Below are 25,266 nucleotides of genomic sequence, written 5' to 3' on the forward strand. Positions count from 1 at the left end.
CAAGCCGTTGGCCCCGCCCGGCCCCCGCCCGGCCCCCCGCCCCGGGCCACCTCAGTCCCCTCCCTCCTGGGGTTGCGGCTGGGAAGGGAAATATGAAGGGGAGTAGTTCTCGGTGCCACAGCCGCCGCTGTTGCCGCTGCCGCGCTTCAGCAAAAGCCGCAGGAGGAGACGCGGAGGGGGGGGAAAGACGGCGGTCGGCGGCCGAGGCTTGCTCTGAGGGAGGCTGAGACTTCGGGCAGGCCGAGGGCCGGGAAAGCCTTAGGAGCTGGGCGCGCACCCCGAGCCCCCTCGCCTCGTCCGGCACGCGGCGGACCGCCTTCCCTTGAACACTTTTGGCCGGCGGTGGGTGGGATACTCTGAGGGCGGCAGCTGCCTGAAGACGCTGAAGGAGTCCCGCGCTGCTTCCTCGCAGTTGGGGGTTCGCCCCGAGCTTGGGAGGGGGAAGGCGCGAGGGTTTTGAGTGGGGAGGGAGGTTGGATCCCGTCAGGTGGGTTGCGCAGATCTGGACTTCACACCCCTTTGCGCGGAACGCTTACATCCTTTTGCGCGCTGGGTTTTGTCTTCTTTCTTTTTTTAATGATTATTATTACTAGCGCGTGTTTGGAGCTTCGTGTGCGGGAGGGGACTTGAGGGATTTGGAAGACCTTCAGCGGCGCGGAAGAAAGGAATTATAAAAAAAAAAGAAGGGCGCAAAAAAAGAAGTTCGGAATAGAGAAAGCGATTGAAAAGCTGGAAATGTCCCATACCTGCTGCACCTTGTTTGGGTACCTGTCCCTAGTCCTGCTCTTGCATGGTGAGTAGTCCGGAAAGAAACAGTGCATCTGTAATAATCTTTATATTATTCTTACAAGAGTAATTCTTGCATTTTTTTAAAGCCAAACTTAGGGTAAAGCTACAAAAGCTATGTCTTGTCTTAACTTCTATGTATTTACTAACCCTGTTCTCTCCCCCCCCCCCTTCTTTAGTGGTGGGTTGTCTTATATCATTTCAAGCCTTTTTTGTTGTGGGAAATTATATTTATTTAATATTTATTGGAGGTATTCTCGAGACAGCCAAGTCTCTTATTTTCTTGGAAAAAACTGAAAGAGGCACATTGATGAACAATTTAATTATGCAACACTTGTAAGGCTGATATTTTTTTTACCCTTAAAAATGTCAGCTCCAAAAGCAGGAATTGCTGTATAGGTGCATTCATTATAAAGTCTGTTTTTAACAGTTGCATATTTGATATATAAGATCCTGAAAGATCTAATGTAAGATTTTGCTTTGTTATCCATATTAATAGAGTCCCATTTTTGCCTGTTACAAAAGAGCTTCACAAAAGAGCTTCCCACATTTATTTTCTTAAATCCATACCTTATTAATATCATCATGGGCTTAATAGAGAGGCCAGGTTAACTTCTAATCCAAGAAGACCTAGAAGAAAGGGTATCAGGCCATTGACCCAAACCAGTGTTTGCTCCAGATGCATTGTTCACTAATAAAATGATTGAAGATTGCAGTCACAGTTTTTTTTGTTTAATGATGACATGTCAAGATGTGTTCTAATGGGAGGGGGGGGTTTCCAAAAGTTATGTAACATAAAAGTAACTACAGGATCACCCCAAGCATTTGTAGAATTTACATTCTGTTCCTAGCAATGCCTAGCTCAGCATTCCACAAACGAATAATGAGATCCATAGTGGTCTTTTGTAGTTTGACCCCAAAATTGGTATCCAAGAGTACTGAACACTGTTTTTAAAGGTATGGTTTTTAGTCATTGTTAAATATTTTAAATTCAACTTAAAAGAAGGGTATAACTTCATTCTAGTAGTGGAGTCTAGAAGCTACAGTACATGCTATGTAAGAAAATAAATTTCTTGGCCTGCCTTGACTTTAATCTTCATTAATGTAAATTGCAGTGTTATTCCATACTATTAGTGATGTAATGTACCTCTGTCATGATACCCTCCAGTTTTCTTATTTTCTAGACTGTAAAGTCTATTATTTTAGTCTTTTCTCAAGTGGAAGATAATAACTGCATCACTTTTGCACCTTTTCCATGCTTTTGAGATGAGATATCTAGAACTGAAACTAAAATTGCAGATGATGTAATACCATACATGTCTGTAATAGTATTATGATATACCTGTTATTTTCATTTTTAATTTTTTTTTACTGTTGCTGCAAAATCTAGTAATTGTATTCCCCTGATACAATTCCAATGTCTTACAATAATCATAGCTGCTTCACATGTCATCATAGTCTACATGTAATTGGGATTTTCTATCTTCATTATGCATTACTACTCTATTATTATTTTACATGATTTTCATATTAAATATTCTGTTTGTAATTTTATTATCATCACAAAGTGATAATGTTGAGTGCCTTCAATTTTCAAGAACCCATTGTTGTATTTTTTTGTATTTCTCCATTCTGAATCATTTGATTACATTTGTAGCCCGATTGTATCGTGTTTTCTTCATCTATTATCAGAACAATATCTGCCCACATAATTTTTTTTTCCCCTGTTGCTTCCCTTTTGCATTAAAGCAAATTTCAGGGAGTTTGAATTAGTGAGAGAAATATAAGAGAAAATTCAACTGTGCAAAAAGCCCATTTATTTATTTATTTATTTATTTATTTATTTACTTATTTACTTACTTACTTACTTACTTACTTACTTACTTACTTACTTACTTACTTACTTACTTACTTACTTACTTACTTATTTTATTGGGTTTGCATGCCGCCCCTCTCCGTGGACTCGGGGCAGCTAACAACAGTGACAAAAACAGAATGTAGAAATCCAATACTAAAACAGCTAAAAAACCCTGTTATAAAACCAATCATACATACTAACATACCATGCATAAATTGTAGAAGCCATGGGGAAAGATTATCTTAGTTCCCCCATTCCTGACAGCAGAGGTGGGTTTTGAGGAGCTTATGAAAGGCAAGGAGGGTGGGGGCTATTCTAATCTCTGGGGGGAGGTGGTTCCAGAGGGCTGCGGCCACCACAGAGAAGGCTCTTCCCCTGGGCCCCGCCAACCGACATTGTTTAATTGACGGGACCCGGAGAAGGCCCACTCTGTGGGACCTAATTGGTCGCTGGGATTCGTGCGGCAGAAGGCGGTCCCTGAGATAATCTGGCTCGGCGCCATGAAGGGCTTTATAGGTCATAACCAACACTTTGAATTGTGACCAGAAACTGATTGGCAACCAATGCAGACTGCGGAGTGTTGGTGTGATACTTGTTGCATCTAATTCCACAATACATCCATAGGGGTTTTACTCTTTTTGTCCCCATCCCATCTTATTCTTTAGTTATATATCAAAAAGAGGACTTTTAAGTTTGTATAGGAGTTTATGTTTATATAGAAGCCTATTAAAAATTATGAGGTCTGGTTCCCAGCTAGGATAAATGAATGCTTGGAATTCTAGTCCAGTGACATTATGTTTTCCACCTTACCATAAATGTTATTTGATATACAGTACATGTTTATCCATTGGATGAATGAGTATCTGAATTAATAGAAATTTGTTTAACATCAGCATTTGAACAAAGATGTGGATTTATACAGATGTTTTAAATACATATATATTACCATCCCATCTGTTTGGGCACTCTCAAATGCAGAAATGCCATTCCATCATGATTAAAAAATATGTGCCTTCTAGGTAACTTGTCATTTTATAGATAAAAGGATTGCTTTAAAAAAAGTACTTAATTCTCCTCCAATAACATATACAAACTATATAAATATATCTGGTTGAAACAGACATGCATGGACGCCAAGGTGTACTTTAAAATTCTTTGGTCTGAGAGTCTAGAAGTTAGAACGGAAGGTTTGAAGTTAGAGGCTAAGTAAGGAGAGAAGGTATAATTATAGGGTTAGACTCATAGGTTCATCTGCTTAGAATTACCAAGCTGTTTTAAACTTCGGCTGAAATGTGAAACAAATCAGGGCCAGTAGTCAGATCAAACAGCCTCTGCCAAGAGAATTTGAAATGGGGAATTTTGCTTGTCCCTCCCTCAGAGTACTATCAAACTTGGAACATGAGAAAAGAAAAAAGAGGGAGGAGAAAGAATCATTTGTTAGGACTACAGTAAGCATAGATGTGAAGACTGCAAGAGAAAACCGTAACCCTTTTGCATTGAATAAGGACAGACAATTGGATGGGCAGTGATGGCTTCTTATGTGTGAGTGATTTTTTTTTTGTTGCTAAATTTATGTAACATGCATAATGATGAAATCTGTTTATGAATCAAAGAATCTATACAGTAAAGCAACTGCCACTTTTATTTTTTATATAATGCAGCTAACTCAGTGGTTCTCGACCTTTCTTATGCCGCAACCCCTTAATACGGTTCCTCGTGTTGTGGTAGAGCCATAAATCTAGCGCCGATTCTCCCAACAGAGCTTTAAGCTGATTGGCAGGAATGTCAGAGGGACACCCCCACTGTAAATGCTTGATTGATCGGATTGTAAAACGGAGCCAGAATAGAAGCTTTAGTTCCTAACACCATGGGAAATTTGTCTTTTCCCATGGTCTTAGGCGACCCCTGTAAAATGATGGTTCGACCCCCAAAGGGGTCCAGATCCCCAGGTTGATAATCACTGAGCTAACTAAAGAATCTATCTGTTTCTGATATGAGTCTTAAACCTTTTATTATTGTCATTAAAAATTTTAAAAATTTTTTTTACTGAACTAATATCCCTTAAATCACTGGTTTTCAATCTAGTTGTGTGTCTCTGTGCGTGTGTGTGTGTCTGTGTGTTTTGCATGATACACCAAACATAGTATCAAAGGGCCTGGGGTCCACCTTGGGAAATAAAAGAATATTTTAATGCTTATATATATTCTGTCATTACATTTATAATGTATTGCCTCAGCAATTGTAGTCCTTGACTTGAGACTACAATTGGGGCCAGAATTTCCATTGCTAAGCGAGGCGGTTGTTAAGTGAGTGACATCCAATTTTATTACCTTTTTGCCATCATTATAAATAAATCACTGCAGTTGTTAAATGAATCACATCACATGGTTGTTAAGCAAATCCAGCCTTCCCCATTGACTTTGCATGTCAGAAATTGGTTAAAAAGGTCACAAATGGTGATTACAAGACTCTGGAGCTGTCATAAAAAACATGCTGGTTGACAAGTACCAGGATTTTGATCATGCGATCATTGTGTGAGTACCAGTTGTAAGTGACTTTTTTTCAGTTCTATTGTAACTTCAAGCAGTTGCTATTAGGTAGATAGGCAGGCAGGCAGGCAGGCAAGCAGATAGATGATAGACAGGCAGACAGATGATGGATGGAAGATAGGTAGGTAGGTAGACAGACAGACAGATACGGTAGATAGATACGGTAGATAGATACGGTAGATACGGTAGGTAGATAGATAGATACGGTAGATAGATAGATAGGTAGGTAGGTAGATACGGTAGATAGATAGATACGGTAGATAGATAGACAGACAGACAGACAGATAGATATGGTAGATAGATACGGTAGATACGGTAGATAGATAGGTAGGTAGGTAGGTAGGTAGGTAGATACGGTAGATACGGTAGATAGATACGGTAGATAGATACGGTAGGTAGGTAGATAGATAGATAGATAGATAGATAGATAGATAGATAGATAGATAGATAGATAGATAGATAGATAGATAGATAGATAGATACTGTAGATAGATAGATAGATAGATAGATAGATAGATAGATAGATAGATAGATAGATAGATAGATAGATAGATAGATAGATAGATAGATACGGTAGGTAGATACGGTAGGTAGGTAGGTAGGTAGGTAGGTAGGTAGGTAGGTAGGTAGAGGGATTTTTCAAACACTGCTAGTTAGGTGGGATATAAATTTAGGCTTACTCAATTAATAAGTTTAGGACAGAGGACCAAAATATTACATGTAATTAATTTAACAATTTTTGCCTTAAGATGTGATGGATTTGTCAGACTATTAACCCTGATAATCATGCAGGAGTTGCATATTCAGGAACAGCCCATTTCTGAACTTAGGTTTCTTGCATGCAAATACACATTGCCTCCCATGTCTTGTTTGTGGGTTTCCTATAAGCATCTGGCAGGCCATTGTTGGAAGCAGATGGCAGAGATAATCTAAATGGACTTCTGATGTCTTTGATTTTTGTTCTAAACATGGAGAGTCTTTGTCTATTATTTCTATGACTCATACTCTCTGAATCTTTTCCAATTCCACCACTGTTCAAAACTTGAAAATCTTGTCTGGAAGATTATATCTGTCGAAGCTGCATAATAGTAATATTACATCCCGATCTCTGGATTTTGCTTTTTCTATGGCAGATTCAAGCTAAATTATTCCTTCAGGTCAACTATTAAAATTGACATTTATCATTAATGATTGATTAGGCAAGATAAACTGAAAAAAATCTGTCAAGATACTAGATAAAATAGTCCCAAGCAGGACTACATGTGGCAATTCATAATTTATTATATATTTTAAATCTACAAAACCTGTTATATATTTAAAAATTGAATTATTTTCCTTATCTACTGACATTATGCAATGGAATAAATCATAAATTGAGAAAATTCACTGTATAGAGGGAATGAGAAAAAAAGAGTAAGAGAACATCTTATCTTAGTAACTTTGAAATTACCTTTATAATCTTATATTTATTACCTGTTGAATGTTAAAGGTTTGAATCATGTGACCAAATATTTTTCTTAACAAAATTCTGATTAAAATGAGCAGTAAAATTAATTTAGAACAATGGAATTAAATTTATTTTACAATAAAATAGGATAGCTTTCCAAAATAATTAACATTTATATTGTACATTAAATGTAATTTTGCTTTTTCAAAATAACTATAATATACATATACTGTATTATATGGTACCTATTGTAATTGACTCCTTTAATTACATGGGCAAGTACATGCAGTTTTGTTGGGAAAATTTTTCAGAAGTGTTTTGTCATTGCCTTGTTACTAGGGCTGAGAGAGAATGACTGGCCCAAAGTCACTCAGCTGGCTTCATGCCTGAAGCAGCACTAGAACTTACAGTCTCCTAGTTTCTAGCTCACTACTTTAATCATTTCATCAAGCATGTTCTTCTCCCACCCTCTTTTTTTCTAAACAAAACATTAAAATGTATCCATATGTTAAGACTTAGAACTTGGGCTGTGGCGGCATCAAAATAAGAACTACTCTTGAATTTTCAGTAAAATTATCATTTCAGATATCCATTTATCCTAGAAAGTAACTTCTGTTAAATTACATTAAAATTCATAATTAATAATTATAATACATTATTCTGTCAAATTTGTTTTTTGTGTTTATTATTTATGTGATCTTGTAAGTATATAAATGTCCTTATTGACTGAAGACTTTCATATATACGGTAATATAACAATGTCACTAACATATTTTTAATTGTGTACTACATTTTGTAGAAAAACATTTTTCTTTTGGTGTCAGCTAAATATTCAAAAAATTGAGAATAAAGAATGTTCATCTACATTATTTAAACTTTGGAAGATTCTTTCTAAATTACTAAATAGTGAATTTACCTAACAAACTGTGCTACAGACTTTCATGGGATTAAACTGTTGCATTTTGTTCATTCTATGTTCTCTTAGATGCTTATCATGGATGGTCACACCATAACAGCCAAATGTTTAGACAGGATTTGGCATTTTATCCACCTATCAAGTCCTTCCCAAGGATCTGGGATAGGCAGATGTTATTTGATGCTGTTATTTATTTATTTATTTTATTTTATTTATTCATTTGTCCAATACACAAATACATAGGAAGAAAAATAGACATGTAGTAATATATATAAGGGTAAAGTGAACTTAGAGGAGAGGATATATGAAAGAAAGAAAATATATATGATAAGTGAGAGAAAGGAAAGACAATTGTACAGGGGACGAAAGGCACACCAGTGTACTTATGTACGCCCCTTACTGGCGTCTTAGGAACCTAGAGAGGTCAATCGTGGAGAGTCTAAGGGAGAAATGTTTAGGGTTAGGGGTTGGCACAATTGAGTCCGGCAATGAGTTCTACGCTTCGATAACTCGATTGTTGAAATCATATGTTTTACAGTCAAGTTTGGAGCGGTTTGTATTAGGTTTGAATCTGTTGCGTGCTCTTGTGTTGTTGCGGTTGAAGCTGAAGTAGTCATTGACCGGTAGGACGTTGCAGCATATGATCTTGTGGACAATACTCAATTCGTGTTTTAGGCGCCATAGTTCTAGGCTTTCTAGGCCCAGGATTGTTAGTCTATTTTCGTAGGATATTCTGTTTCGAGTGGAGGAGTGAAGGGCTCTTCTGGTGAAATATCTTTGGACATTTTCAAGGGTGTTGATGTCTGAGATGTGGTTAAAGCTGTCCCAGCAAAGCTACCTTTTGAGGTTGACTGATGGTGATTTTGTCAATACCTGATGGTAGTATTCCAGCTACTTTGGGATTGTACCCAGTGTGTCTATCACCATTGGTACTATCTTTGCTTTGCTGACTTACCACAGCTCTTCTTTTCAGGCCAGATATTTTTATAATCCTACTAGTTGTTAAATTTAAGACCTTTTACATATAGATCATGCAGTCTATCACTGAGCTTTAGCTCCTCCCCCTTTATAAGTTTTTCTCCTTTACTAAGTTTCCATCACAATCACAGATTTAAACATAAGCAAGAAAACATAAGAATACAATAATTGCTGAACAAAAAAATAATATATTTATCCACAGTATCTTGCAGTTGTTCCATTTTATATTAAATCCTTGCAAAAATACATGTTTTGAAGGGATGTATACTGAAATATTTATTGGCTCACTGGGGGAAAAATAGGTACAGAATTTCAGAAGAGCATCTGATTATCCTATAGCAACTTGGCTCTAATAAGTTACTGTCATTAGAACTCCATGAAACTTTCATTAACTAGCTCCAAATGGAAAGCATTTATTACAACATTGTGCATTCTCCCATCTTTCTGTTTTAAGTGGAAAAGTTACTGTGTTATTAATAATTTACTAATCAGTTTGTATGGCCCTCCAACTCCCAATTGTGACTTTCACCAGCTAGCATTAGCAGAAAAAGACATAAACAAAAGGCAACAAAATTAATTTTAAAAAGACAGCTATTGTTAACCGCAACAACTCTTAACTCTTACACAACAAGCTTGTCTAAGATCCTAGCACCCAATGCCTCACAGAAGAGCTCCTCAAACTAACCACACTGCTTCATTCTGGAGCAGTTGTCTCTTCCAGGTGGATACTTAATGTGTTGTTTGCATTGTAGTAGTCCAAACAAGAGGTGATCAAGTTTGAGAGATCTTGAATAGGGCTTCCCAATCCAGGAACTGGTGCAATTAGTGCATAACATAAGTTTGTTGAAAGGCTTTTCTAGCCATTGCAACAACTTACGGGATAGGAGCTTTGAGTTCAAGAAGATCCCAAATGTGTACCAATTCTGTTTAGGGAAGCACTACCCTATCTAGAACTAAGCAGGGGAAGAGCCTTCTCTGTGGCGGCCCCGACCCTCTGGAACCAACTCCCCCCAGGGATTAGAATAGCCCCCACCCTCCTTGCCTTTCGTAAGCTCCTTAAAACCCACCTCTGTCGTCAGGCATGGGGGAACTGAGATATTCTTTCCCCCTAGGCTTCTACAATTTATGCATGATATGTTTGTATGTATAATTGTTTTTTATAACAAGGGTTTTTAGCTGTTTTACTATTGGATTGTCACATGCTGTTTTTACTACTGTTGTTAGCCGCCCCGAGTCCACGGAGAGGGGTGGCATACAAATCCAATAAATAAATAAAATCCAATAAATAATGATGGAAGGTCATCAGCTCTGGGGAGCCCTAAAACCCACAGCCATTTGGTTTTGAAGTCTATTCTTCTTCCAGACCCTCATAGCCCTCAACACTGGCAAAGAATCTAGGTGGAATCGCTTGGTTGGCCAGGTATAAAGATGTGCAACTGAGCATCATCAGCATATTAATGTTGCTTAATCCCTTAATCTAATCTAGAGGCTTCATGTAAATGTGAAATAAAAGTGGAGAGATAAGCTCTAAGGAACCTCACAAAGTAAAGGCCTAAAACTAGACCTATCTCCCTACTAAAATGATTGGAATTATCTCACAGGTAGGAGGAAAACTACTGTAAAACCATTCTGCCCACTGCCCCCATTCCTAATTTAATATCCTATGATGGTCCAGAAGGATACCATGATTAATGACATTTATTCTTCCTTCCTTCCTTCCTACCTACCTACCTACCTACTTACTCACTCTCAGGGGGGCTTTATTGAAGGTCTTTGACAGATGAGAGAGGGCAGAAATAGCTTGGCTGACCAAAAATTCTGAACAAATGCAACATTAATATGCTGATGGGTGTTGAACTTGCCGCATTATGTTGCTATCACATGATGTATCATGGTGTTTTTTCTCTTTGCAAAGTGGGGTGGGTGTGGCCAGCATCAGACACATTGAAACAGCAAACCACCAGTTTGACACCCTTGCAATTATAGCAACAAATATCCTAAAGCAATGCAAGTCCTTTCAGCAATGATTTGGGACGCAGGGAAAAGCATTGATGTAACTCAGAAATTGTAAAACTCCTAACAAGTTTCTGCTCCAAAAAACATGTCGCAGATTGTAAAGCTTTATATCAATACTGTCATAACAGAGTGAATATTCACAGGTTACATATTTTTCTTATTTATTTTTACCCTACCTTTATTAATTTTATAAATAATTCAAGGTGGTAAACATACCGTATTTTTCGGAGTATAAATTGCAACTTTTACCGCCCTAAAAGAGGGTGAAAATTTGGGTGTGACTTATATTTGGAATGTTGCTTTTACTAAGGTTTTTTTTAAGCCCTAACGAGGTGCTAATACAATCTTTTGTGCTTTGCTAGCTAAGTGATCTTCCCTTTGCTTGCTTCTTTCATTGCTGCTCCCTCCGACAATCAGCTGAGCCTTTTTTCAGCCCTTAATAACAATAAAGCAATCTTCTGTGCTTTTCTAGCAAGTAATCGTTTGTTGTGAGCCGCCCTGAGTCTTCGGAGAGGGGCGGCATACAAATCTAATAAATTATTATTATTATTAATCTTCTGCCTTTTTTTCCAGCCCTAATGAGGTGCTAATTAGTGAAGGGATCTTCTGTGCTTCACTAGCAAAGTGATATTCCTTTTGCCTGATTTTCTCATTATTTCTTTCTGAGAGAAAAGTGAAGTGTTTTAAAAACTATTTTTTATCCCCAATTAGGGGATAAAATACAAGCATGTGGGCTCAAACCCAGCAAACTAATGTGCTGAAGTTGACCAGGCAAAAGACTAGTCAGATTAATACCTGTTAGGCAGATTATTTTTTCCCTATTTTTCTCCCCCAAAACTTAGGTGTGTCTTATACTCCAGTGCATCTTATACTCCAAAAAATATGGTATATGCTACTACTTCCTTCTTTCGTTTTTCTGACAACAATCCTACTTGGTAGGGCTGAGAGAAAGTGACTGATCCAATGGCATTCAGCTGACTTTCAGGTGGTACTTTGATAGACTAGAACTCACAGTCTCCTGTTTTCTGGCATAGTTGTATCAATTTGGATTTCCCTCAGTTTCAGAATTTTAGAAATGGAGTAAAAAAAATACTGTATTTTTCAGCCTATAAGATGCTCCAGACTATAAGACACACCTAGATTTTAGAGATGAAAACAAGGATGGAAAAAATCTGGCTCTGTCAGCTAACATCCATCCGGTATTCATCTGATCTGTTTGCTGTGGCCCATTCACCACCACCCATTAGCCACTACTACCGTGGCCTGTTCACCACAGCCCATTTGCCAATGTGCCCTCTTTACCACGATGCTTTCACTGTGGTCTGTTCGACGCCATCCATTCAGTGTGGCCCATTTGCCACAGCCCGTTCACTGTGGCCTATTTGAACCCATTTGCCATGACCCATTTGCCACCGCCATGGCCCATTCACTGCCACAGCCTGTTCTGGAACAGCGGATCAGTGCCACACCAACCTTCTATTCTAGAGGTGGGTATGAGCTGGAACGTTAAATTGTATTTGTCACCGCGGCTCATAAGTGCTTGTGGGACCAGCGCGATTTTGTTTCTGCACCTGTGGAGGTAGCAAAATCGCGCACGTAGCCGCAAGTGTGCCCCTGTTTCAGCAAACGTGGAAGCAAAAAAACCTCATCGAAACACGCGTACCTGCGGCTCCGTGCACAATTTTGCTACTTCCACAGGTGCAGAAGCAAAGTTGCGCTGGCCCCACAAGCACTTACGAGCTGCAGCGACAAATGGCCCCACAAGCAGTTATGAGCCGCGGCAGCAAGCGCCATTTAGTATTCCAGCTCGTAGCCCACCGCTTTTCTATTCCCTCTGCAGTATTTGCTGTATAAGATGGACAGACATTTCCACACACTTTTTGGTGGGAGGAAACTATGTCTTATACTCCCAAAAATATGGTAAATGGCAGTTCTATACCTCAACTTTGAACGGCATTTATATTTTTTACAATGTATTACAGGATGAAGTGTTTTCATGGGATATTGAATGCTGTATCTAAAGTATATAAAAGAGATATTAAAAGTATATAAAAGTATATAATAAAGACTTGTTTTTCCCTTTACGGTGATTAACAGATCAATGCTACATAGAAAGTAAACTAATCCTGCTATAACTTGTCCAAATATATATAAAAGCTCTTTTCTAGCATAAACAAGAAATTTAAATATATACAAAGAAAGATATTGGGCTCTGCAATTAAAAACAATTTGATTGTTTTAAGGAACAATCCTGTGGAATGAGAATAGAAGAGGGTGCTGAAAATAAAGGAATTACTATGAAGGGCAAAAGGCTCAGCAGATGCTCCTGATGCCTTTGAAGATTAGTTATAGCTTGAAAGGGCTGTTTAACTATGAAATTTAACCCTTTCAAAAATGGGCAAACAGGTGTCTCTTTTCTTTCCTCCCGTTTCTCTTCCTTCTTTTTCTATCCCCATTTCTTTTTTCTTTTCTTTTTTTGAGGTTTTTTTCAAGAAGGAGGACACATGAGTGTGTGTGCGCACACACAGATTTGTAATATGTGTAATATCAATTTGTTGATAAGAAAGAATAGTTGGAAGATTTCATTACTTTTGTTAAAAGTGTAATTTATTTTACTAGCATTTGATTTCATAGCCATTAATTTAGTCAATATTAACTCCTTGCATCCCACGCAGGGGAAGGGGGAATAATAGCTGCTGGCAGATATCCAAATTGGCACGCATAAAATTAAACATATCTCTTGCACTCAGTTACTGACAAAAGGGAATTTTTAGAATAGGCTTGAGCTGATTTCGGTGACTCCAAGTTGATAAATTTGGAAGCTGGGTACTGCACAAAGTGAAGCTTTTTTTTCAATGTAGCGATAGCATGCATGTAATTCGCTATATGTTGGATCCAAGTATTAGAATCTGTCAGTCAGTAAACTTTTTATAATATCTCTACAGTCTTTCAAAATTTCCATCCATCATAATTTCCATTTCAAGCAGATGGTCAGTCTCCACATGTCAAGTTATCCCTCATTGTCAATAAGTGAAATTTATTTTTCTATATCTTTATTTATTTATATTAATCTACAGAATGTTTATGTTTCATTTTTGATTATCCAGGGCTGGGAGAAGGTTCTGCACTTCATGACAGCAGGACTCATCCTCAAACATTAGAAAAGAATGCATGGCGAACTTTCAAGGAATCTCAGTGTCATCACATGCTGAAACATCTTCACAATGGAGCTCGGATTACTGTACAGATGCCACCCATGATTGAGGGACATTGGGTCTCAACTCAGTAAGTTTATAGACAAACAAAAGGATCATATTCAACAACACTACAGGCTAAAATATTTTTCATTTGCAATCAGTTAAAGGATTGGGGTGCATTAATATACTCCCCTCTCTGCCCCTCCCCCTCTCCCCTATCTCCTCCCCTCCCCGCCTCCTTTCCCAACCCTTTCCTTCCTCCTTCCCTCCCTCCCCACTCTCCCCATAAGTATCAAAGTCAATTATGATTGTAACTTGTGGCTGTTGTGATTGGCTGCAGAATTTTGTGACCATAATCGATGTTTAATGCCATTTCAAATATTTTCTATCTTCCTTACTTGGAAATTGCAGCATACCAGAAAATTGTTCCTATGCTGTTCTTGTGTTGGGACTTAAATATTATAAGAATAATTTCATGACTTTATGTTTTATCTTCTGACATTTGTACGAATTCATTTATAAATTGAAATTACAGAGTTATAGTTGACAACCCAAGCATTTGTAAATGTTTAATTGACATTATAGATATTCTTTTAGAGTAAGATTTATTTTATAATCTTCTTTTATAGTGTACTCTAAATGTATTTATTTATTTATTTATTTATTTATTAGATTTGTATGCCGTCCCTCTCCGTAGACTCTAAATTATGTTCTTAGAAATATTCTCCAGGTATACAGTCCCTTCAAGTAAAATCCAGCAGTCCGTACTCAGACAAAACCACAATTAAAGTTAATGGGACGATTACTTTGACAATTACCAGTTTTCATTCAAGTTACTAAAAAATCCTGGTAGAAACTCATTTCTTAGGCAAATTATTTCTTAATTGGCAAAGAGCCGAGGTGGTGCAGCAGGTAGAGTGCAGTACTGCAGGCCACTAAAGCTGACTATAGATCTGTAGGTCAGCAGTTCAAATCTCATCACCGGCTTAAGGTTGACTCAGCCTTCCATCCTTCCGAGGTGGGGAAAATAAGGACCCGGATTGTGGGGAAAATATGCTGGCTCTGTTAAAAAGTGCTATTGCTAGAGAAGGACGGCATAAAAAAATTGAATAAATAAATAATAAATAGACAAATTGGTTCATTTCATGCATCATCTTTTGCATTTATAGTCTGTATACAAACATTTGATACAGATATTTGTTTAGTATATTAGTGTAGCACATGCTACATTATTAATCTAGAGTATAGTTATGCTACCAATCCAAAATTTGGTAGATGGGTTCAATCTTTTAATAGGAATGTGGATGAAGCATCTTTACAGAAATTCCACTAAACTATCTCCATACAGCCTACCATGAATTCTTAATATATAATAAAAAGGAAGAAAAAACAATAAATAAAATAGGAAAACAAAGTGTAGTGCAACAAGTATGAAGAGAAATAAAAGGCTCTTACCTGAATTGTTCTGTTAAAAAATCAAAATAAATATTGTTACATATAGAAACATTAAAACTCAAGTATTTCTCTTATCATTATTATAAATTCTGTGAATATGTTGTTACTTAGAGATGTATTAACTCCAGAACCTGTTATGACAATAACTAAGTTTTATAATTTCACACCTTAACAAAGGTTTTTTCCCCCCCTCCTTTGTTTGACTATAGTTGTGAAGTTAGAGCAGGTCCAGAATTCATCACAAGATCCTACAAATTTTATCATAACAATACATTTAAAGCTTATCAATTTTACTATGGAAGCAATCGATGTAAAACCCCAATCTACACCTTGGTTATCCGCGGTAAAGTCCGCCTTCGTCAAGCATCCTGGATTATTCGAGGAGGGACCGAAGCGGATTATCAATTGCATAATATTCAGATCATCTGCCACAATGAGGCAATAGCCGATAAACTAAACCAGTTAGTGAACCGTACGTGCCCTGGATTTGTAGGAGGAGATAAACCTTGGGAACAGAATGTGAGCTATGATTTATGGAGAGAAGAGAATGGCTATGAGTGCACAAAGGCACTGAATTTTGCTATGCATGAACTTCAACTGATTCGAGTAGAGAAACAATACCTTCACCATAATTTAGATCACTTAGTAGAAGAACTGTTTCTTGGAGACATTCACACAGACCCTGCTCAAAGGGTGTATTATCGCCCATCCAGTTATCAACCTCCACTCCAAAATGCCAAGGTACGTGAACATTTCAGTTCTTTTACAAGACATGTAAATGAAGTGCAGTGATACCTCATCTTACAAACGCCTCGTCATACAAACCTTTCGAGATACAAACCTGGGGTTTAAGATTTTTTTGCCTCTTCTTACAAACTATTTTCACCTTACAAACCCAACGCCGCTGCTGGGATACCCTGCCTCCAAACTTCCATTGCCAGCGAAGCACCCGTTTTTGCGCTGCTGGGATTCCCCTGAGGCTCCCCTCCATGGGAAACACCACCTCTGGACTTCCGTGTTTTTGTGATGCTGCAGGGGAATCCCAGCAGCGAACAAATGGGTGCTTCGCTGGCAACAGAAGTCCGGAGGTAGGGTTTCCCAGCGAGGGGAGCCTCAGTGAAATCACAGCATTGCAAAAACACAGAGGTCCGGAGGTGGGGTTTCGAGGACTTTGGTGTTTTAGTGACGCTGCGATTTCACTGATGCTCCCTTCGCTGGAAAACCCCACCTCCAGACTTCCATTGCCAACGAAGCGCTTGTTTTTGCGATGCTGGGATTTCCCTGCTGGGATTCCCCTGCAGCATCGCAAAAACACAGAAGTTTGGAGGTGGGGTTTCCTATGGAGGGGAACCTCAGGGGAATCCCAGCAGTGCAAAAACGGGCGCTTCGGCCGGCAAAAGGGGTGAATTTTGGGCTTGCACGCATTAATCGCTTTTCCATTGAATCCTATGGGAAACATTGTTTCGTCTTACAAACTTTTCACCTTAAGAACCTCATCCCGTAAGCAATTAAGTTTGTAAGACAAGGTATCACTGTATGTTTTTAAATTTTCTTGGCCCAAAGCCAAGATCCCATGGTCCAGATCCCATGCAGGCTTTGTCTGTTTTCACTAATATTCTTTATCAGGGTTGCTTACCTTGTCTGTCAGGTATGCCTTCTAGACATTATTATCCAGCAAATATCTGACAATCCTATCTGACAATCAAACTGCCTCTTTGCAGGCTTATCACCCATGTTGCCATTTTCTCCGTGTCTTTTTAATTTGCACCTTGGATGCAGACTTGTAAGATCAAATCTGTTTCATATTTTTAATATTTTAATTGGAAACAATGTTGCAATGTAAATATCACAATGGTTGTGGAAAAAGAAACAATAAAGAGTAGCATTTCATTGCTTTTCAATATTTGCCATTTCAAAGTGCATTTCATAAGATTTTTTTCAAGGCCTAACTTTATTTCATCTTTTATGTACTTTATTTACTTAATTTGTTTTATAATATTTTCTCCTTGCTCTTTATCCCAAATATGTTCAGAATGGCTTATATGTTTCCTTTGTCGCTTCTGAAAGGGGGAAGCAAACTCAGACAAAATTTGTTAAAATGTATTAAATATTAGTCTGCCAGCATAGTTGATAATATTCCTTCCCTCAAAATCTTAAAAAAATATGGAAATTATTAAATGGAAACTCCAGTGTCTTCCTTTTGAAAGGAATTGATGCAATCCTCCTCAATGGGCGGCATTCGTTTATATCAGAAGTGGGGAACAATGGCCCTTTTATGAGGGGAGTTGAAGTCCACAAGTCGTAAAGACCTCTGCTTTATATAATCTTCAAACATCTTTGGATCATAATCATTTCATTGGTGGGGAGGGGGGTGGCATCCATTTAGAATATGGCCCTTTTATGACTTGTGGACTTCAATTCCCAAAATTCTCCCAATTCCCCACTTCTAACTTAGAACATCACAAGTTGCAATGAAAATTTAAGGGGCAACTGTTTGTAACAGAATAGAATAACACAGATTCAGAATAAACATATCATCATATGAATCAAATAATTTTTTGCCTTATAAGTTTTGATTGAAATGTAGCATCCAAGACTGACGAAAATTTAAAAAAATTCTCTCATTAATACTACAATTATTACAATGCTCACCACATTATAGTGCAATATCTCAATAGATTTTGATATTTGCATGGTGTGATTATCATTAAAGCTTCAAAAAGGTTAATGCTAATGGGGAAGACTTTTACAGAGAGAGAGGGAGGGAGGGAAAGAAAGGAAGGAAAGAAGGAAGGAAGGAAGGAAGATCTGAGAAAACAGAAGTGGGGGGAGAGTGTGATAGCAGTCAGCCACAGGGACAAGAGCTTAAAGTAGAGTTCCTCAATTGGTGATATTCAGAATAACCTGGGGACCATTCCAGTGTACTGACAGTTTGGCTTATTGATCAGGAGGATTCAGGAGTAATACACTTCCATACTACAGCTAGAGTAAAGAAGTCCACCCAGTTGCCTGTTTTGATACCTATTTGAGGAAGACGGGAACTTGGGAGGAGCTGACAAGAATGCAGAGAGTGGTACTTGGTCATGAGATTAAGATTCTATAGAGTAGTATTTTTAAACTTTAGAATGCTAAAATGTCTGGACTTCCCAGCTGGATGGTGAATTCTGAGAGTTAAAGTCCAGATATATTAAAGTTGCTAACATTGGAAAACACTGGTGTAGAGATTTACTTTTGCATTATGGAATAATTTGATGCTATATCATGTGAGTCCAGTGCAGTGGAACAAATCAATGTAAGATTAACTGTTCTTTTGAATAAGAGGTTACCACAATAATTACGTCTAATTGTTATTATTATTATGATACCTTTCCTGGTAATATTTTTTTCTTATCTTAAAGTTATACAGCAGTAGAAATTAATATGTATTTACACTTTTTAGCTGTTGGAGGGTCCTGAGGAAGATACAGCACCTCAGTGACCTAACTTATTCACAAAAACATACGTAGAAATGAGAATACAGTGTTCCCTCGATTTTCGCGGGGAATGCGTTCCGAGACCGCCCGCGAAAGTCGAATTTCCACGAAGTAGAGATGCGGAAGTAAATACACCATTTTTGGCTATGAACAGTATCACAAGCCATCCGTTAACACTTTAAACCCCTAAGTTACCATTTCCCATTCCCTTAACAACCACTTACTCACCATTATTACTGGTACTCACCATTGAATAAGACCCTTAGTGATCCTGATATTTATAAACATAATTATTTATTAACAATATTTTTTTTTTGTTATGTGTTTGCAAAAATTATTAGTTTGGTGATGACGTATGACGTCATCAGGGGGGAAAACGTGGTATAGGGGAAAAAAGCAAATTATTTTTTAATTAATATTTTTTGAAAAACCATAGTATAGGCTATTCGCGAAGTTCGAACCTGCAAAAATCGAGGGAACACTGTATATTGTTAAAGTTTCACAGTAGGGCTATACATCTTTTCTGATGACATCTCAAAGGAATGTACATAGCAATTGGAACCACATTTGAGATCACAGTTGTTATCAGTTAATTCCAGCAGAATCTTTTTGTATTAATCTTTCAGATTGTTTTTGAGGAAATAAAGTTGAACAGTACATATTTAAGTGAAGCATATGGCATTATTTGAGACTATATAATTCTATTGAATGCAGTGTTACAAATTGTTTTGTTTTCTTGAATGTGCAATAAGAGAACAGAGGAACTGGCTGTCTGGTTCAGATCCAGAACCCTTTGATGTAATGTTCCATTTCAAGCAAAAGTGCAGATATGACTCTAAAGTCTTTGGGTCAGACTATGCAATTAAGTTAATACGTGGGGAGGAGAGGGCTTATTGGGCAGCTTTCCCCAACAAAGCATTTTTCAGACATTTAACTATAAGAATGCTTTGCCAGCGTAGCTAATGGGAAAATTGGGAATGCTGTGGTAAGTCTTAAACAAAAGTATAACATCTATTTGAAGTATAATTGCAGTTTGAAGAAAGAATTCATGTGGCTGCAAAGAGCATATAGTATTACCTTTCCCATGTCCTACCTTTTAAAATATTAAACTTACCTTCAGGTTGTTTAATAGTACAGTTAGGAACATATACTTTTTATATACAATTCTTCCTGGAGGTAATGATTTTGAAAGCATAGATAACATTTTTTTTCATAGAAATTTATCATATTCTAGTTTCTCATAGCTCTTTTTGTAAAAAAAATAACCTTCACAAAAATATTTACCAAGTGAACAATTGCACTTTGATTACTTATGAGATAAGCATAAAACAAAACTTACATTAAACATAAAACAATTGCATAATTATTATTTTATTTTTATTTATTATTAGAGTTGGAAGGGACCTTTTAGGTCATCTAGTCCAACCCCCTGCTTGTGCAGGAGACCCTATGCCACTCTAGATAAATGGCAGTCCAATCTCTTCTTGAATGTCTCTCATGTTGGAGCGTTCACAATCTCCGTAGGCAAGCCGTTCCACTGGTTGATCGCTGTCACCATCAGAAAGTTCTTCCTTATTTCCTGGTTGAATCTCTCCTTGGTCAGCTTCCAACAGTTGCTCCTTGTCTGACCTTTTGATGCTTTGGAAAACAGCATGAACCCCTCCTCTCTATGGCAGCCCCTCAAGTATTTGTAGACTGCTATCATGTCCCCCCTGGACCTCCTCTTCGCTAGACTATCCATTCCCAGTTCCTGCAACCTTTCTTCATATGTTTTAGTTTCCAGTCTCCTTATAATTCTGGTTGCTCTCTTCTGCAGTTTCTCTAGTGTTTTAATGTATTTTTGTACTGTGGTGACCAAAACTAAATCCAGTACTCTCAGTGTGGTCTAACTAGGGCTTTATAGAGTGGGATTAGTACTTCCCTGGTCTTAGAGATGCAACTCAGGATTGTATTGGTGTTTTCCTTCTGTGTTGATTTCTTTTTCTAATTACCTACAGCAACACTGATGAAAATCAACTTATCTTATTTTGGGGACTATAAGATGCACTGGAGTATACGCACCTTAGTTTTGGGGCAAGAAAATAAGAAAAAAGCTGATTGGTGGCTAGATCCCGGAATACCCCCAATCAGCTGTTCTCAGAAGTGAATTTTAGCAACAGATTCATTGGTTGTGAGCTCTGTACCTTGCTTTCCCCCCCCCCCTTCCCTCTGAAACCTCAATTTCAGAGGCTTTTTTTTCTGAAGCTCTGTTTCACAGGCTTTTTTCGACCTCTGAAACCTCTATTTGAGAGGCTGGGCGGGGCTATATTCAGGGTATAAGACGCACCAAGATTTTCACCCTTTTTTAAGGAAAAAGGTGCATCTTATACTCTAAAAAATACAGTAAATACTGGACTCTATTTAGCATCTCTCATCTTAGTTGCTTCTGGAATTGGAAAAGAGACGTATTAAATCACCTTTTTATACCAGAATTTTGGCCCTCAAATACTAAAGCAACAACCAGTTCTCTTGGAAGACACTCCATTGTAGAGAATCTGCCTAGCAAACCTTGCTTGGTGATCTGTTTTTAAATTGTAAAACATAATCCTATTTATAACAAAGAAGATTTTAAAATTGAGGGATTTCATAGCCAACTTGCCAAAAAGCAGAACAGTAATCTCACAGCACAATGTTCTGGAAATTGTCATTGAAATAGGATCAGAACTACCATGGTACAGAGCCTTCACCTCCATGTTCAATATTTTCAGGACGTTGATAATCAAGGAGAATCAACAGAATTACCATCTCTGTCTTTTTCCTGACACAGATTGTTCCACAGAATGACCAAAGCTATTTCTTTCTGATAACTAAGGCTGAAACTAAATAATTTTCACCCAAGAGAATCAGTTACCACCCTCACAAACAAGGGAGTATTGACCACTATGGGTCAGGCACCCATGCACAGAACACTGTATATCATCTGTACTGTTTGCTATTTGCTGGGTGACATAGGCAGAATTTTTTTCCCTTGTTTTCCTCCCCCAAAACTAAGGTATGTCTTATATTCCAGTGCATCTTTTACTCCGAAAAATACGGTACTTAAAACTAAATTGCATTTCTTAAGCCTTTATCTTTTAAAAAAGGATTCTCATACTGTATTATAATTTCAGGTTTTGTGCATCAAGCAACAAAATACAGTAATTCTTCCTTTTCTCTTCTGGTCAAAATATTAATTCCTTATTTTGTTTCAGATACTTTCATTTAGTAGTTTATTCATCATTTTCAAATTAGTAGTCTGGTAAGAATGTATGCTATGGAGAAGTGGCTTTGAGTAAGATTGTGATTTAACAAAGAATTTCATTTTATAATCTGTATTAAATAGAGGAAACTAATACTTAGCATTTGGGGATGGTTAAGTATAGAAAAAAGATCATTCTCCTGAAATGGTTTCACATGCAAAATGCAGTATTTTGCATCTGTGAAATGGGAAAATGCAGATGCATAAAACAGGAATAATAACTTGTAATTAAGAAGTATATAAAGTACAAATCAAGTAAAGTTTTGATTTTTGTTCTAGAATATCAATTTTGCTTAATAATTTTGCTTATAGATTTCAGATTGTCTCATGCATTTCCAGATTCCATATCCTTAACATAGCACAGTACAGTCTCAAATGCAGAATCTAAGAGGTTTCATATAAATCAGTTTTATTTCCTAAAATGCTTTCTTTTTCTATTTATGAGAATGGATTTGAATGGAAATGAATTTTCAGAATATCATTTTTAACAGCCAACAGAGAATAAACAATTATAATTTACATTTTAAAAATTCCATTAAAGTTATGACCTTAAGTCTGGTTTTCTTGAAGGTTGATTTAGAAAAGGCACAGAAAGGTAATAGGAATGGGAGATAATTTAGTGGTTCTTTAAGCAAAGTTTTATTGAATTGATACAGTATTTTGGTAAGGAAAAAACACTTGATTTGGGGAAGGGTTATAACTTATCCCAGTGATGGCAAACCGCAATTGGCACATGGAGCCATATCTGCTGGCACGTGAGTCGTTATCCTAGCTCAGCTCCAAAGCTCTTCATGGCATCGGACCAGAATATCTCCGGGACCGCCTTCTGCCGCACGAATCCCAGCGACCGATTAGATCCCACAGAGTTGGCCTTCTCCGGGTCCTGTCGACCAAACAATGTCATTTAGCGGGTCCCAGGGGAAGAGCCTTCTCTGGGGCGGCCCCGACCCTCTGGAACCAGCTCCCCCCTGAGATTAGAACAGCCCCCACCGTCCTTGCCTTTCGCAAACTCCTTAAGACCTACCTCTGTCGTCAGGCATGGGGGAACTGAAATATCTTCCCCAGGCCTATACTGTTTATGTATGGTATGTTGTGTGAATGTTTTTTTTTTAAAATTATGGGTATTTTACACTGTTTTTCTGTTGCTGTTCTGAGCCACCCCGAGTCTGCGGAGAGGGGCGGCATACAAATTTAATTAAATAAATAAATAAATAAATAAATAAATAAACATGCATGTGTGTTATGATCAGCTGATTTATGACTCAGGCAGAGGCTCTGGGAAGGCATTTTTGCCTTTCAGAGAGCCTCTGGGGGGGATGGGGGAAGGCGTTTTTACCCTTCCTTGGTTCCAGAGAAGCCTTTGGAGCCTGGGGAGGGCGAAACATGAGCATACTGGGCCCACCAGAAGTTGGGAAATAGGCCATTTCCAGACTCCAGAGGGCCTCCGGAGAACACAGGAAGCTGTTTTCGCCCTCCCCAGTCATTGCGTGCATGCTCTTTCGGCACCCAAGGAAAAAAAGGTTCACCATCACTGACATATCCTGTGCAATTTTACATTTATCAAGGATTTAAGATGACTTAACTTTGTTCCTTATAGACCACCATAGGGTAAAAAATACAACTCTTGCATAGAATTGTATGCAAGATCAGAATGTTTATTTTTCATCATTATTAACATAACATACTAAGGCTTGTGAATGCTCAAAGTTTTTTTAAAAAAAAACAAATAGTCTGAAGATTTATTTCCACTGTGATCTCTTAAGCAGGTAACTATAGATTTATAGATTTGTCTCATTTTAGAGTCTAGCTACATTTATGCATGGTATGTTAGTATGTATGATTGGTTTTTAAATTGGGGTTTTAAATTAACTTAAACTTAAATATTGGATTTGTTTACATTGTATTATTATTGCTGTGAGCCGCCCCGAGTCTGCGGAGAGGGGCAGCATACAAATCTGATTGATAAATAAAATAAATAAAATAAATTTAAGAACATGACCCATGTAAAAGTTTTGAGCATTATGCAATGAATTGTATTTCAGACATTTTTTTTTTAAAAAATGCATTTTTTAAAAAATTTCAGAACCACGACCATTCATGTACAGCGTGTAGCATCATCTGTCAATCAGATGAACGTCATCCTCCAATTTTGCTTCCAAAGGCGGATTTGACTATTGGATTACATGGGGAATGGGTGAGCCAGCGCTGTGAAGTACGTCCTGAAGTGCTCTTTCTTACTAGACATTTCGTTTTCCATGACAACAACAATACCTGGGAAGGTCACTACTACCATTACTCTGATCCAATCTGCAAGCATCCCACCTTCACTATTTATGCAAAAGGCCGCTACAGCAGGGGTGTACATTCAACCAAAGTGAAGGGAGGAACAGAATTTGTCTTTAAAGGTAAGATTCTATTCTCTTCGGGTTCAGGCTCTTTCATTCTGGGTGAGGTGGTGATGTAATAAAGTTACTGAAAGAGATGGGATTTGAGGCATCCGTTTTCTCCTCTTGGTTGTGGGGAATGATTTTAAACCTGATGAGGGGTTTAGTATAGCAGTGGGTTTTTGTTTTTCTCTTGTTTCTGTCAAAAAATATCAGGAAGTTACACTGCTTCTATTTGCCTATTTGCATTGTAATTTAGTTAACAGCCTTGGAGGGTGTGCAAGTTAAGGCAGGAAAGTTAAAATATGCATATTATTCAAGGAAAGTTAGAATATGCATATTATTAAAGGGAAAAGATAGGAAGAGCATGTTTATTTTCTAGGTAACAAGGAGATAAATAGGAAGGAAATACTGGTTTAAGGCAATTTTCCTTATCACCTGTATGTAGTTTGTGTTTATATTTGCTTGAACTATGTTTTTCTGTTGGCTGGGGAATTCTGGAATATATCCTGAAGTCGCTGAGAGATATATCCTAAAGTTCATTGAGAAACACTGTGCTAGAATTTTGAGGCAGACCCGTCCCATCAACAAAACAATGTCGTTTGGCGGGCCCCAGGGGAAGAGCCTTCTCTGTGGCGGCCCCGGCCCTCTGGAACCAACTCCCCCCGGAGATTAGAATTGCCCCCACCCTCCTCGCCTTTCGTAAGCTCCTTAAAACCCACCTCTGCCGTCAGGCATGAGAGAACTGAGATATTCTTTCCACCTAGGCCTTTACAATTTATGCATGGTATGTTTGTTTGTATGTATGTTTGGTTTTACAAATAAGGGTTTTTTAATTGTTTTAGTATTAGTTTTAGTATTGGATTTACATGATGTTTTGTACTATTGTTGTTAGCCGCCGCGAGTCTACGGAGAGGGGCGGCATACAAA

At 37.9% G+C, this 25,266-nt stretch overlaps 1 protein-coding gene across 1 annotated transcript in view; it reads left to right on the plus strand.

Annotated features, from left to right (window-relative positions):
* Nucleotides 1-414: 414 nt before the first annotated feature.
* APCDD1 (APC down-regulated 1) overlaps nucleotides 415-25,266 on the plus strand; it is a 30,262-nt gene continuing 5,410 nt past the window's right edge. Inside the window, exons 1-4 of the mRNA XM_070747522.1 lie at nucleotides 415-793; nucleotides 13,658-13,835; nucleotides 15,412-15,943; nucleotides 24,036-24,357. Coding sequence (XP_070603623.1) covers nucleotides 736-793; nucleotides 13,658-13,835; nucleotides 15,412-15,943; nucleotides 24,036-24,357 — 1,090 coding nt within the window. The 5' untranslated portion in view covers nucleotides 415-735. The remainder of the gene's footprint in view (nucleotides 794-13,657; nucleotides 13,836-15,411; nucleotides 15,944-24,035; nucleotides 24,358-25,266) is intronic.

The sequence above is a fragment of the Erythrolamprus reginae genome, chromosome 3 (genome assembly GCF_031021105.1).
Source record: "Erythrolamprus reginae isolate rEryReg1 chromosome 3, rEryReg1.hap1, whole genome shotgun sequence".
NCBI lineage: Eukaryota > Metazoa > Chordata > Lepidosauria > Squamata > Dipsadidae > Erythrolamprus > Erythrolamprus reginae.